The 13100-nt window shown below is 40.3% G+C and overlaps 1 protein-coding gene across 8 annotated transcripts in view; it reads left to right on the forward strand.

Moving 5' to 3' along the window:
* The window catches only part of MYO6 (myosin VI), a 635235-nt gene that overhangs the window by 251865 nt on the left and 370270 nt on the right, over positions 1-13100 (forward strand). For all 8 annotated transcript variants that reach the window (XM_053710463.1, XM_053710457.1, XM_053710460.1 and 5 more), the window contains exon 6: positions 6311-6416. In XM_053710463.1, the coding sequence (XP_053566438.1) occupies positions 6311-6416 (106 nt within the window). The remainder of the gene's footprint in view (positions 1-6310; positions 6417-13100) is intronic.

A 13100-nucleotide genomic window follows, 5' to 3' on the forward strand; every position in this document is an offset into this window, starting at 1 on the left:
AATAGTGGGAAGGCTCGTCACGGAAGGAGACACCGGATTGGTCCAATTGCCAACACACCCCCTTGCAGCTGGGGCACTGATGCTCCGCTCCAGGAAATGGGGTTATCGGAGGAGGACAAACCGGAGTTGGTGATTATATCTATATATTCACTGCTTGCTGATAATTTTAACATTGTGAGTGCGATTCTGTTTTATATGGTTTATTAAGTTTACATTCAATCTGCACTTAGATGCGTTTGGGCGCTTCTTTCCTTTTGCTATTTTTTCATAAGCTTTTGCATGCCGATAATCTTCCTATTAGTACTAGTCAAGCGTCTGTTGTTCCCTCAACATCTAATGTACAGGGAGTGCTGAATTATTAGGCAAATGAGTATTTTGACCACATCATCCTCTTTATGCATGTTGTCTTACTCCAAGCTGTATAGGCTCGAAAGCCTACTACCAATTAAGCATATTAGGTGATGTGCATCTCTGTAATGAGAAGGGGTGTGGTCTAATGACATCAACACCCTATATCAGGTGTGCATAATTATTATGCAACTTCCTTTCCTTTGGCAAAATGGGTCAAAAGAAGGACTTGACAGGCTCAGAAAAGTCAAAAATAGTGAGATATCTTGCAGAGGGATGCAGCACTCTTAAAATTGCAAAGCTTCTGAAGCGTGATCATCGAACAATCAAGCGTTTCATTCAAAATAGTCAACAGGGTCGCAAGAAGCGTGTGGAAAAACCAAGGCGCAAAATAACTGCCCATGATCTGAGAAAAGCGTGCAGCTGCCAAGACGCCACTTGCCACCAGTTTGGCCATATTTCAGAGCTGCAACATCACTGGAGTGCCCAAAAGCACAAGGTGTGCAATACTCAGAGACATGGCCAAGGTAAGAAAGGCTGAAAGACGACCACCACTGAACAAGACACACAAGCTGAAACGTCAAGACGGGGCCAAGAAATATCTCAAGACTGATTTTTCTAAGGTTTTATGGACTGATGAAATGAGAGTGAGTCTTGATGGACCAGATGGATGGGCCCGTGGCTGGATTGGTAAAGGGCAGAGAGCTCCAGTCCGACTCAGACGCCAGCAAGGTGGAGGTGGAGTACTGGTTTGGGCTGGTATCATCAAAGATGAGCTTGTGGGGCCTTTTCGGGTTGAGGATGGAGTAAAGCTCAACTCCCAGTCCTACTGTCAGTTTCTGGAAGACACCTTCTTCAAGCAGTGGTACAGGAAGAAGTCTGCATCCTTCAAGAAAAACATGATTTTCATGCAGGACAATGCTCCATCACACGCGTCCAAGTACTCCACAGCGTGGCTGGCAAGAAAGGGTATAAAAGAAGAAAATCTAATGACATGGCCTCCTTGTTCACCTGATCTGAACCCCATTGAGAACCTGTGGTCCATCATCAAATGTGAGATTTACAAGGAGGGAAAACAGTACACCTCTCTGAAAAGTGTCTGGGAGGCTGTGGTTGCTGCTGCACGCAATATTGATGGTGAACAGATCAAAACACTGACAGAATCCATGGATGGCAGGCTTTTGAGTGTCCTTGCAAAGAAAGGTGGCTATATTGGTCACTGATTTGTTTTTGTTTTGTTTTTGAATGTCAGAAATGTATATTTGTGAATGTTGAGATGTTATATTGGTTTCACTGGTAAAAATAAATAATTGAAATGGGTATATATTTGTTTTTTGTTAAGTTGCCTAATAATTATGCACAGTAATAGTCACCTGCACACACAGATATCCCCCTAAAATAGCTAAAACTAAAAACAAACTAAAAACTACTTCCAAAAATATTCAGCTTTGATATTAATGAGTTTTTTGGGTTCATTGAGAACATGGTTGTTGTTCAATAATAAAATGAATCCTCAAAAATACAACTTTCCTAATAATTCTGCACTCCCTGTATATGATATCCCTAATGATATGAAAAATGATATTGCTGATGCAATACAGAAGGCTATGACTGCTATTCCACCTTTTAATAAACGTAAAAGGTATTTTAAAATTTCTCATAAAGCTGATGAAATTTGTGATGACCGACAACATACTGATATGTCCTCCTCTGAAGAGGATCTCTCTGGTTCAAAAGATCCTACTACAGACATTGAAGTTGATAAATCTTCTTATATTTTTAAGATTGAATGTATTCGGTCTTTGTTGAAAGAAGTATTAGTTACTTTGGGTATTGAAGAGTTGGATCCTCTTGATAACAAATCCAGTAAGCGTTTAAATTCTGTTTTTAAACCTCCTGTGATTACTCCTGAGGTTTTTCCTGTTCCAGATGCCATTTCTGATGTGATTGCTAAAGAATGGTCTAAGCCTGGTGCTTCTTTTAATCCTTCTTCTAGGTTTAAGAAGTTATATCCTTTACCAGCGGCTAATTTGGAATTTTGGGAAAAAGTCCCTAAGGTTGATGGGGCTATTTCTAATCTTACCAAGCAAACTACTATTCCTATGGAAGATAGTACTTCTTTTAAGGATCCTTTAGATAGGAAGATTGAATCCTATCTAAGGAAAGCTTATTTACATTCTGGCTATATTCTCAGGCCTGCTATTTCTATGGCTGATGTGGCGGCTGCAGCAACTTTTTGGTTGGATAGTCTAGCAAATCAGGAAACAGATTCTGATTTTTCTAGCATTGTTTGTTTGCTTCAACATGCTAATCATTTTATCTGTGATGCTATTTTTGATATCATCAAGATTGATGTTAAATCTATATCTTTAGCTATTCTACCTACAAGAGCTTTATGGCTTATATCATGGAATGCTGATATGGTATCTAAATCTAGATTACTATCTCTCTCTTTCCAGGGTAATAGTTTATTTGGTCCTCAGTTGGATTCTATTATTTCCACTATCACTTTGGGGAAGGGAGTTTTTTTGCCCCAAGATAAGAAGTCTAAGGGTAAATTTAAAGCTTCTAATCGGTTTTGTTCATTTCGTCAGACTAGAGAACAGAAAACCACTCCTTCCCCTAAGGACTCTGGTTCCAATTGGAAGCCATCTTCCAGTTGGAATAAATCCAAGCCTTATAAAAAGCCAAAGCCAGCCCCCAAGACTGCATGAAGGTGCGGCCCTCAATCCAGTTCAACTAGTGGGGGGCAGATTGAAATTATTTCAAAGCATTTAGGCAGATTCCGTTCAGAATCAGTGGATTCAGAGCATTGTTTCTCAATGGTATCAAATAGGTTTCAGAATAAGACCTCCTGTGAGGAGATTATTTCTCTCTCATGTTCCAACAAATCCTGTGAAAGCTCAGGCTTTTCTGAAGAGTATTTCAGATCTGGAGCTTTCAGGGGTGATTATACCAGTTCCGCTTCAGGAACAGGGCTGGGTTTTTATTCAAATCTATTCATTGTCCCAAAAAAAGAAAATTCATTCAGACCAGTTCTGGATCTGAAGTTTTTGAATCGTTTTGTAAGGGTCCCAACTTTCAAGATGATGACTATAAGGACTATTATGCCTTTTGTTCAGCAAGGTCATTACATGTCCGCAATATACTTATAGGACGCTTATCTTCACATTCCGATTCATCCAGATCACTATCGGTTTCTGAGATTCTCTTTACTAGACAAGCATTACCAATTTGTCGCTCTTCCATTTGACCTAACGACAGCTCCAAGAATCTTTTTTACAGTTTCTTCAGAATGGTTTGGATAAATGTTTGTCAGCAAGTACTTAGAAGGGACAAATCTCTGCTCTTTCTGTTTTTATTTCATAGAAAGATTGCTAAACTTCCTGATATTCACTGTTTTTTTCAGGGTTTGGTCTGTATCAAACCTGTTATTAAGTCTATTTCTCCTCCATGGAGTCTTAATTTGGTTTTGAAGGCTTTGCAGGCTCCTCCTTTTGAGCCTATGCATTCTTTGAATATTAAACTACTTTCTTGGAAAGTGTTGTTCCTTTTGGTTATCTCTTCTGCTAGAAGAGTTTCTAAATTGTCTGCTCTCTCTTGTGGGTCTCCTTTCTGATTTTTCATCAGGATAAAGCTGTTTTGCGGACTTCGTTTCATTTTTTTCCTAAGGTTGTTAATTCTAACAACATTGGTAGGGAAATTGTTGTTCCTACTTTGTGTCCGAATCCTAAGAATTCTCTTGAGAAATCGTTACATTCTTTGGATGTGGTAAGAGCTTTGAAATACTGCGTGGATGCTACTAAGGATTTCAGGAAGACTTCTAGTCTATTTGTTGTCTTTTCTGGTTCTAGGAAAGGTCAAAAAAACCTCTGCCATTTCTTTGGCATCTTGATTAAAGCTTTTGATTCACGTGGCTTATTTAGAGGCGGGACAGTCTCTGCCTCAGAGAATTACAGCTCATTCTACTAGATAGGGCACTTTTTTTTAAATAACCAGAGGTCTGACCTTTGGTTAATTGCACTTAGTGCAAAGTGCTACCCCAAGCTTGCGGTAGCATTAACCCAGACACTTGTAATGGTTTGTTAGTTAACATGCGAACGTAAATGGCAAATTTGTCCCTTTACGAGAATGTTAAAATAGCGCTCCACTTGTAATCTAGCCCTTAGTGTATAATGCGCTAGTGACTCTTCTGTGGACTTCCACATCTTGGGTATTTTATCCCATACGTCACTAGCTCATGGACTCTTGCCATTTACATGAAAGAAAACATAATTTATGTAAGAATTTACCTGATAAATTAATTTCTTTCATAATGGTAAAAGTCCATGAGGTCCACCTGGTTTTTGGTGGTTATATTTTTTTTATAAAAGCACAAAATTATTTTCCAGTTCCTCTTTTTTGTATGTTTTTTTACTCCTTTTTACACCTCACTACTTGGCTATACGTTAAACTAAAATATGCCCTCTCCTGGTAGGAATGTATATCCCATACGTCACTAGCTCATGGACTCTTGCCATTATTAAAGAAATTAATTTATCAGGTAAGTTCTTACATAAATTATGTTTTACTGGGAACACACAGTTCCCATATACCTTAATCTAAATACCCCACACCCGCCAACTTTAGCACACAAAAACTTTCTGGTGCAGTTAGTTTATTAAAAAATAAACATGCTACTTGTAATGGCTGATTATTTATCGCCTGTTTGCGGGCAGGCTATAAATTAGCGCTCCACTTGTAATCTAGTTCTAAATACACTGCAGGTAATTACTGCACAAGTGCAAACAAATCAGCACTGGCATTTTAGTGTAAGATAGATTTCAACATGGCAGCACCCATGGCCAGAGGAAGGTGGGGATTAACCTTAATATTATGCTTATAAGAAGTATATAGGGATAGATAACAAGTGGAGCACAAAATTGCGCTTTCACAAGCACAATACTGTATTTGCACTCCACTCAGTAATACCAGCGCACTCAAATGGGTGTGTGTATTCACGTTCACATTGCCTGGAAGTATTGCGGTCATGAAAGTGGGCTTCATTAGGCTCCAATTGGAGCCTCTTTCTCATTCTGTGAAACACGGCAAGAACCTAGCCAAGTGCAGGGTGTATGTTGCACAGTGTTGGGCAGCAAATTTAAAATATATTATATATATATTATATGCTTATATATATATATTTATATAAGCATATACTGTACATATATATTAGCAGAAACACAGTCCCGTAGACTGCTATGTAAAGGCACTTTTCAGTGCCTTTTTTTGTCTAACACCACACATTCCCTCACTTTAACCCCTTATAACTGCTTTGTGCAGTTTTTTTTACAAAAAATAAAGATGCTCAGTTTTTTGTTTTTTTTTTATAAAAATAACTGTACACTTTACTATGGGGGCAATTAGGGGACATTTTTTTAAATAACCAGAGGTCTCACTTCTGCTTAATTGCACTTAGTGCAAAGTGCTACCCCAAGCTTGCAGTAGCATTAACACAGACACTTGTAATGGCTGGTTGTTTAACATGCGCACGTAAAAGGCAAATTTGTCCCTTTACGGGTGCATGTTAAAATAGCGCCCCACTTGTTATCTAGCCCTTAGTGTATAATGCTCCCTTGCGAGTCCTGCATAGCTGTAGACCAGGTATCTTCATTACAAAAAATAAACCTATACGAGCAAGTTCCTGTAATTGTTATAATATGCAGCTGATATAACAAGTCATTGAGAACACATTAAGAGTACCATGTCCTTTTAACTTTGTGTCTAGGATGAATTGTTTTGTATAGAAATATATTTTTTATACATATAAATAACTTTGCTAATTTATTTGAGGAAAAAAAAATAAAACTCAAAAATTAAAGTGCATTTGTATTCTAAAAACATTTATAAATTAAATTGCATACCTGAAAACTTTTTTTTATTATTTGTAAGTAGTTTTTAATTTCAATCCATTTTTTACTAGCTGATAAGGCCTTCCGAGATATGAAAGTCTTGAAGATGAGCCAATCAATCATTGTGTCTGGAGAATCAGGAGCTGGCAAGACCGAAAATACAAAGTTTGTTCTCAGGTACTTACCTTATGTTTTATGTTGGGTTCTTTGTTTTCTCCTCCAAAGCTGACTTTAATGTTATTTACCAAACACTGACTGTATAAGTATTGATAAAAAGCCCTGACAGACTTATATTTCAATGAAAAAGTAAAGGAATCCATAGAGATTAAATGTATATTTATTTAAGACTCCTATCACATTGTAAACAAAACCCTTTTAATGCAATCATATCTTGCTGGTACTGTACCATTTACTAGCATTTTTAAGATAGCTCATGATCTGCAACATCCCTTGAATGTTGCAATTTAAATTATTTAAAGAGTTTTTCTCCTTTTGTATGTGTGTATTAATCTATCTATCTACCTTCAATCTATCCTTATTTATATATACAGACAACAATTCCAAAATCCAAACATTCTGAAATCCAATCTTTTTAATTAATATTTTTTTTTTAAATAAAATGATTAAAATCCACTATTTCCTTCTTAACATAAGGAGAGTCCACGGCTTCATTCCTTACTGTTGTGAAATACTGAACCTGGCCACCAGGAGTAGGCAAAGACACCCCAGCCAAAGGCTTAAATACCTCTCCTACTTCCCCCATCCCCCAGTCATTCTTTGCCTTTCGCCACAGGAGGATGGCAGAGAAGTGTCAGAAGATTTTGGAGTTGTTCCTCAGGAGGGGTATATGCCCTTCAATATGGGACTAGAGTTTTAAGTAATCTTGTCAGCCTCTCAGTGAGAGCATTGATTAAAGTTAGAGTCTGGAGATGCAGGGAGAGTCTTCCTGTGAACCCATCCAGACTGCCTGCTAACAGCTCCTTAAGCAATCAGTGTTGACGAGTTTCACTGTCTGCTTTTTCTTCACACAAGTCCATGTCAGGAGCGATGCTACAAGAATGTTACACTTGAGAGGCTATGTTTCTGTTCCACAGCATGGATTCTGGTAAGATTTTTTCAATTTTTACATTTGTTGAAAATGCTAGAAGACAGTGTCACAGTGTGGCTCCTTTTATCTTAATAGAATCTTGGGTTAATATCTCCTGAGGGAAGTTATTGAACAGTGGGGATTAATCAAATGTGATACTTTGATTCTGTGCTGCTTTATGTGAAGACTTATTGGGCTCATAGACTGTTGTTACGCGGTACCGGAACACACAGGTTTTTACTTTCACTTTGAACGCTGCGCAGGTTGTAGCTTGGCGCACTTTTTCTCATAACAGGGGCAGTCCTTTCTTGCGCACCACAAGCTAGTTGTCGGAGAAGCCGTCCACCTCTGAGGACTCGCCGTCCCGTGAGGGGCATACCCATCAGTCATCTCCCTCATCACAGGCAGCTTCCCGTAGCACGCCTGATTCTCCGTCTGGAGGGAGCCTTTTACCATCAGACTTTACCGTGCAGTTAAAGATGGTGGTGTCTGAGGCTCTTAGTGCTTTACCTCGCCCTGCCAAGCGCAAGCTAAAGGTTAAACATAGCTCTCTGGTCCAGGGGTCATCCAGTGATTTATTAGATTTGTCTGTTTTTCAAGTATCCAAAGATGGGTCACACTGTGAGTCTTCAGAGGGTGAACTTTCTGGATCCGAATCTGCTACCTCTAGGCCTCTGGCTACGGAGGAGCCAGCCTTTATATTTAAAATTGAACACTTACGTTTTCTTCTAAAGGAGGTTCTGTCGACAGAGGCCAAGTTGCCTGATGAACCTTTGATTCCTAAATTAGACAGAGTGTACAAGGACAGGGTAGCATCTGCTAACTTTTCCTGTAGCTGTAAAAATGGCGAACATTATTAAGAACAAGTAAGATAGAATTGGTTCTTCCTTTTCCCCTTCATCTGCCTTTAAAAATTATTCCCGGACTCTCAGCTGGAGTTGTGGGGTTCCATCCCTAAGCGTACTACTATCCCACTTGAGGATAGTTCGTCATTCAGAGAGCCGATGGATAAAAAGATGGAAACCTTTCTCAGAAAAATGTTTCAGCATACGGAATATTTTATTCAACTGGCAGCGGCTGTTGTCTCTGTTGCTGGAGCTGCGGCCTACTGGTGCGAATTTGATCGAGGTGGAGGGTCCCCTTGATGTTATCCAAGAAAGAATTAAAGCCTTGAGAATTGCTAATTCTATTATCTGTGATGCAAAAATGCAGATTATTCACCTGGTTCTGGTTTCTCAGTACAAACCCATTGGGCACTCTGGCTGAAGTCCTGGTCTGCAGACATGACTTCTAGACTTCTTAAAGGGAAATATTTTATTTGGTCCATGCCTTGACTCCATTATCTCCACGGTTACAGGAGGCAAGGGTGCCTTCCTACCGCAGGATAAAAAGAACAAATCTAAGGGACAAAGATCTAATTTTCATTCCTTTAGTTCTGAAAAGTCCCAATGTCAGCAGTCCTCCTCTAAGCACAAGCAAACCAAGAGCACTTGGAAGCCGGCTCAATCCTGGAATAAATCCAAGCAGAACAAGAAGCCAGCCGAGACCAAATCGACATGAAGGGGTGGCTCCCTATCCTGCGCTTGATTGTTTAGGGGGCAGCCTGTCACTGTTTTTAGACGCTTGGTTCAGGGATGTGCAGGATCCATGGGTCCTGGAAGTCATAGCTTAGGGATACAAGATAGGTTTCAAATCTTATCCACCCAAGGGCAGATTTCTCCTGTCAAGCCTGTCTTCCAGACCAGAAAAGAGGGAAGCCTTTCTGGGGTGCGTATGGGATCTGTCCTCTTTAGGGGTAATTTTCCCGGTTCCTATCGCAGAAAGAGGTTTGGGATACTATTCAAACCTGTTCGTGGTCCCAAAGAAGGAGGGAACTTTCTGCCCGATTCTGGACCTAAAGTTCTTAAACAAGTTTCTAAATGTCCCCTTGTTCAAGATGGAGACAATAAGGTCCATCCTTCCTCTAGTTCAGGAAGGACAGTTTATGACCACTATAGATCTGAAGGATACCTACTTTCACATTCTAATCCACAGGGACCACTTCCAGTTCCTAAGGTTTGCCTTCCTGGATCAGCACTTCTAGTTCATTGCACTTCCGTTTGGTCTAGCTACTGCTCCACGAATCTTTACAAAGGTTCTGGAGCTCTCCTGGCTGTCACCAGAACCCAAGGTATAGCAGTAGCTTCCTACTTGGACGACATTCTGGTTCAAGCACCAACTTTTCATCTAGGCGACGACCATTCGGTATCTCTTCTCTTTCTTCTTCAATCTCATGAATGGAAGATAAACTTAGAAAAGAGTTCTCTTATTCCAAACACCAGGGTTGAATTCCTGGGTACTATAATAGACTCTATATCCATGAGGATATTTCTCAGAGACCAGAGACATTGCAACCTAGCTTCGGCATGTCTTGCCCTTCGGACCTCCTTAAGGCCATCTGTGGCTCAGTGTATGGAGGTAATTGGTCTCATGGTGTCCAGCATGAACATAATTCCCTTTGCCAGGTTTCGTCTCAGACCATTACAGCTGTGCATGCTGAGGCAGTGGAACTGCGATTACTCTGATCTGTCTCAACAGATTTCCCTGGACAGCCAGTTGAGATAATCACTCTCTTGGTGGCTCTGTCCAGATCATCTTTCCTGAGGGACATCCTTTTGAAGACCATCATGGGAGATTGTGACTACTTAATTGAGTCTATCAGGATGGGGAGCTATTTGGGGTGCCAAGAAGGCACAGGGCCTCTGGTTTCAGGAGGAATTCTCCCTCCCGATCAACATTCTGGAACTTCGAGCAATCTACAATGCTCTGAAGGCTTGGTCTCTTCTGGGTTTGTCCCGGTTTATCAAATTCCAATCAGACAATATAACCTCGGTGGCTTACATCAACCATCAGGGGGCAACGAGAAGCTTTCTAGCAATGAGGAAAGTATCTCGGATTCTGGAGTGGGCGGAGGCCCACAGCTGTTCACTGTCAGCAATCCACATTTTGGGTGTGGACAACTGGGAAGCAGACTTTCTCAGCAGACAATCCTTTCATCCGGGGGAATGGTCTCTCTATCCCAAAGTGTTTGCGGAGATATGCAGCATGTGGGGGATGCCAAAGATAGATCTCATGGCGTCTCATCTCAATACCAAGCTACCCAGATATTGGTCGAGGTCCAGGGATCTTCAGGCAGAGCTAATTGATGTATTAGCAGTGCCTTGGAGGGTTCAGTCTAATTTACCTTTTTCCGCCGTTACCACTCCTTCCTTGAATAGTGGCCCACATCAAGCAGAAGCAAGAGTCAGTAATACTGATTGCTCCATCATGGCTGCGAAGGATGTAGTTCGCAGATCTAGTGAGGATGTCATCTTCTCCTCCATAGAGGTTACCTTGTCGCAGGGATCTGCTGGAACAAGGTCCTTTTGTTCATCAAAATCTAGATTCTCTGAGGCTGACTGCGTGGAGGTTGAACCCTTAGTCCTTGCCAAGAGAGGGTTTTCTGAGAGAGTTATTGATACTCTCATTCAAGCTCGTAAGCCGGTTACATCGATCATAAGGTGGGGAGAACCTACTTATTCTGGTGTGAAGAGCAGGGATTTCCCTGGCATAAAGTTAAGGTTGCCAGAATTCTACTGTTTCTCCAGGATGGACTAGAGAAGGGTCTTTCGGCCAGTTCCCTGATGGTATAGATTTCGGGCCTTGTCTGTTTTACTGCACAAGAGGCTCTCAGAGCTTCCAGATGGTCAGTCTTTTGTTAAAGCTCTGATTAGGATAAGACCTGTGTTCAGATCTTCGACTCCTCCTTGGAGTCTGAATCTGGTTTTTAAAGCATGAAATTAACATTAAGTTGTTGTCCTGGAAGGTTCTTTTTCTACTGGCTATTGTTTCTGTGCGCAGAGTTTCTGAGTTTGCCACTTTGCAATGTGAGCCTCCTTATCTGGTGTTCCACTCTGATAAGGCTGTCCTACGTACTAAGTTAGTGTTTCTCCCTAAGGTCGTGTCAGACCGCAACATCAATCAAGAGATTGTGGTTCCTTCCTTGTGTCCTAATCCTTCTTCTTCGAAGGAACGTATAATTTGGACGTGGTTCATGCCTTGAAGTTTTATCTTCAGGCTACTAAGGATTTTAGACAAACTTCTTCCTTGTTTGTTGCCTATTCTGGGAGGCGTAAGGGGCTGTTTCCTGGATTCCTGCTGGTCACTCAGTGTGTTTCATCTTCTGCGTTCGCTGACAACGCTCTGTGCCTTCCTGCATCCATTGCCACCAATACGGAGCTCACGCTATCCAGAACCCTCAGCTCCTCCTTCCGGATCAAAGGTCTGCACACATCCCCGTTGACTTGTTCCAAACAAGCTTTGGTTTCCTTTGCAAGGTACTTTCTTTCCATCGCTTACAGGACTGCATCTAAGCTTACGAAGACTGCAACTAAGCTATCCAGGATACCAAGCAATCCGTTGGGGTGAATATCCACACAAAAAAGCCTGCATAAAAGAGTCTTTGCCTTCTTTTGGGGACGACTGCCATATTCCAGATTGGGTGGATATCGGTCTGAAGATATTAGAGGCGGAGTTCGATATACTAAACAGAACCTCCAGACAGGTCAACACTACCCTGTGAGCACCACCTGTATCACGCTCTACACTTACCTCATAGGATTGAGGGTGTGTCCTGTAAGTAGCAAAACTAACCACAGTGAACACACATCGCTGTGACTATTACCAAATTGCCAAAAGACTTGTTTTTCTGTGAATTTGGAGACTATATATTTCACTAAAGGATTGTGGAAAAAAAACCTTGAATGCTATTTGTGTCTTTGCATACATTGCTATGCGAACTTCTCATTTTGCTTATTTGTTTATACATTAATTACTATTATTTTTGAGGGGGCACACTAACAGGCGCAGTATCCCTTCCAGTACTCCTTCTCATACCCATTTTTATATTTAAGGGATTACCTAGAAAGGATTCTCCCGCCCACTGGAAGGTTATTTACAGCAGCCAGCTTGTAGTGTCTCCACTTAAACATTTATTCGTACTCACTTTTATTGTGTTCATTTTTATAATAAGAGCAGCATTTTTCACTACTCATATGTATAACGGCTCCTAGAGTGTATTACATGTATCATTTTTCACTCAGCTACTCTCAAATACAAATTTATGTATGTATTTACTTACATGTAACAAATTGTTTTATATATATATATTAAGTAGATTCACTCACACAAGTATACGAGTGTATCCTGTGTTCAAATTTATAACTTTGAACTCATCTCACTTATTGTGTATCAAAATGTATTATATATCTAACTGAGACTGTGCGCACTCACATCCAGGGAGCTTGTACTTGTACCAGTTGCATTTACATTCTACTTGTCTTAAAAGGGACACTGAACCCAATTGTTTTCTTTATTGATTCAGATAGAGCATGAAATTTTAAGCAACTTTCTAATTTACTCCTTTTATCAAATTTTCTTCATTCTCTTGGTGTCTTTATTTGAAATGCAAGAATGTAAGTTTAGATGCTGGCCTATTTTTGGTAAACAACCTGGGTTGTTCTTGCTGATTAGTTGATAAATTCATCCACCAATAAAAAAGTGCTGTCCAGAGGTCTGAACCAAAAAAGCTTAGATGCCTTCTTTTTCAAATAAAGATAGCAAGAGAACGAAGAAAAATTAATAATAGGAGTAAATTAGAAAGTTGCTTAAAAGTGCATGCTGTATCCGAATCACAAAAGAAAAAAATTGGGTTAAGTTTCCCTTTAAGTACACAAAAACAAAAATAATCAGCACTG

The sequence above is a fragment of the Bombina bombina genome, chromosome 4 (assembly GCF_027579735.1).
Source record: "Bombina bombina isolate aBomBom1 chromosome 4, aBomBom1.pri, whole genome shotgun sequence".
NCBI classification, from domain to species: domain Eukaryota; kingdom Metazoa; phylum Chordata; class Amphibia; order Anura; family Bombinatoridae; genus Bombina; species Bombina bombina.